The following is a 2167-nucleotide window of genomic DNA, read 5'->3' as shown; positions in this document are numbered from 1 at the left end:
CATTTCTGAGACCCTATATGATTGGACGTTTTGGTTAACTACACCATGTTGTCATGTCGAAATTCAGGATTCAGTAAATATTAATTTTTCTTCTTACCATCTTATTACACAAACATAAAAAATTAGTTTTAAATAATTATGAAAAGTATCTTGGCACCGTGCCGCCAGGCTTCCGAAGAAAGTACACTGGCGCCGCCAGGCCTTCGAAAGAATTACCCTGGCACCGCTAGGCCCCGCCAGAGCTCGTATACCTATGTAATTGCGAGTTTCTTTTTAGGGTCTCTAGAGGAATCCTTATTGAGGATCCGAACTAAGGGGCCAATTCTGTAACTTTTAATTACATCCTTGATGTCATTACGCAGCCTTTTTACTTTACATAATATCTGCGCAACGACATCAACGATTGTCGTTAAGAGTTACAGAATCGGCCCCTAAAAAACAAAGATAGTATGATTCTTGTGTCAATTTGTACCTCTGCTAGAAAGCTTCCTTTGTACGCGAAAAAGTAGATTAGCAAGATATTCCATAAAATATATGGAAATGTTGTAATGTTTAATATACTTCAAAATTGATCACATAAACAAGGATGAAAACAAAGGAATGAGAAAATATATAAATAATAGGTGTAACATTTATTAATGGATAAGTATACGAATATAATTCACAGTAGTACACTAGCCAAATTATAACTATAAAGCATAAACAGTTTAAATGTATAGACGTATAGGTAGACTATAACCGATACATTTGCACTTTTTAAGTGAGAGTTAAATATTTTACATTTATATTTATTGCATATGTTGACGCCTACGAGCAGCTCTCTGTTTATCAAAACGTAATTCCATTTCTTCGAGAACACGTGGAGTATAACGAACTACTAATTTTACAGAATTTTGAGCTTGCTTTAGTAATTCCACTGCCTTCTCATGATTTTCACCTTCGACGCACTAAAACAAATTATTTTATTATTGTAAAATGTGTTTTCTAATAAATAAAAATGATAACATTTCTACCAACCACTCCATTAACAGATAAAAGCTGATCTCCACGTTTTAAACCACCGTGTCTATCAGCAACACCACCAGGTATAATGCGAGATATATAAATCGGCGAATTTTGTTCTTTACCTCCCATTACATTAAAACCAAGTCCTTCTTCGGTTTTAGGTAATTCGACTACACGTGGATGTGCATGACCTTCACTAGCTGCAAAAGCAGCAACAGTTGCTTTTGCTGTTGCAGATGCACGTACATCCTGTGATCCCTTTATAATAATTGTGAATTAATTATCAACAATTGTAATTATATGATTAGGGCTGCATTCCATTTAGCGCTCACAGCGAGGAACCATTTCATCCTTGGTATTTATCAAATTGTTGAATAAGGACTAATGATGCTCGTGCACGTTGCGAGCGTTAAGTGGAACGCAGCCTTAGTAATTATGAAAGAGACGGGCTTATTCACTGATTTTTATGAAATTATGCTTATTTGATGCATTTTTGTACGAAATAAACGAATTTGGCAGAAAAATATCGCTCTGCTTCGAAATATTAAGCATTAAAGTTATTTTATTTTGTAACTTTTCCCTCGGGTACCGACAAGATACGTTTATTCTAACGGGATTGCCTTTGGGCGTCCGATCTTCGGGCCACAAATATGGCACGAAGGCACTATACCAAATTCATTACACTGGCTTTCAGCGCTTTTCAATACTTCTATTCTTATTTTACATCTAATGAACGATAAAAACAGAATGATGATTACAAGCGCTTAAAGCGCGTGAGCGTCCAAATCGACCGCACCTAATGTCAATCAAACTCGTAAAGAGTCCCTTTTTTCTTATTATACAATTCTAAGCTCCTTGCATAATTCGCAACGGCCTTAAGCCTTCCAACAATACGACACAATTAGATTTTGTCAATAAACAACGATATGCAGGGGCGCTTGGGATCGAACCCGGAACGGAAAATTAAGTCGAGCGTGCTACGCACGCAACCACTCGACGTCCCGCAAGCACTAACCCTTAGTACACACCTTAATTTTTGGCACCCTTACTATACATAATAGATCTTTCATGTCTTGGATTAATTTTTATCACTTTTACAAGTATATAAAAATTATTAACAAATATCTAAAAAAAGGCTTGAAAGAATCTATCAATAATAATA

The 2167-nt window shown here is 35.9% G+C and overlaps 1 protein-coding gene across 2 annotated transcripts in view; it reads right to left on the bottom strand.

Moving 5' to 3' along the window:
* Nucleotides 1-635: 635 nt before the first annotated feature.
* veli (L27 and PDZ_signaling domain-containing protein veli) overlaps nucleotides 636-2167 on the bottom strand; it is a 10518-nt gene continuing 8986 nt past the window's right edge. For both annotated transcript variants that reach the window (XM_018511941.1, XM_018511942.1), the window contains 2 exons: nucleotides 1018-1263; nucleotides 636-947 (listed from right to left, as the gene is read on the bottom strand). In XM_018511941.1, the coding sequence (XP_018367443.1) occupies nucleotides 789-947; nucleotides 1018-1263 (405 nt within the window). In that variant the 3' untranslated portion in view covers nucleotides 636-788. The remainder of the gene's footprint in view (nucleotides 948-1017; nucleotides 1264-2167) is intronic.

The sequence above is a fragment of the Trachymyrmex cornetzi genome, unplaced genomic scaffold, assembly GCF_001594075.2.
Source record: "Trachymyrmex cornetzi isolate Tcor2-1 unplaced genomic scaffold, Tcor1.1 scaffold39, whole genome shotgun sequence".
NCBI classification, from domain to species: domain Eukaryota; kingdom Metazoa; phylum Arthropoda; class Insecta; order Hymenoptera; family Formicidae; genus Trachymyrmex; species Trachymyrmex cornetzi.
Note: the sequence above shows the minus strand (reverse complement) of the source record. Positions and strands in the feature narration are given on the sequence as shown.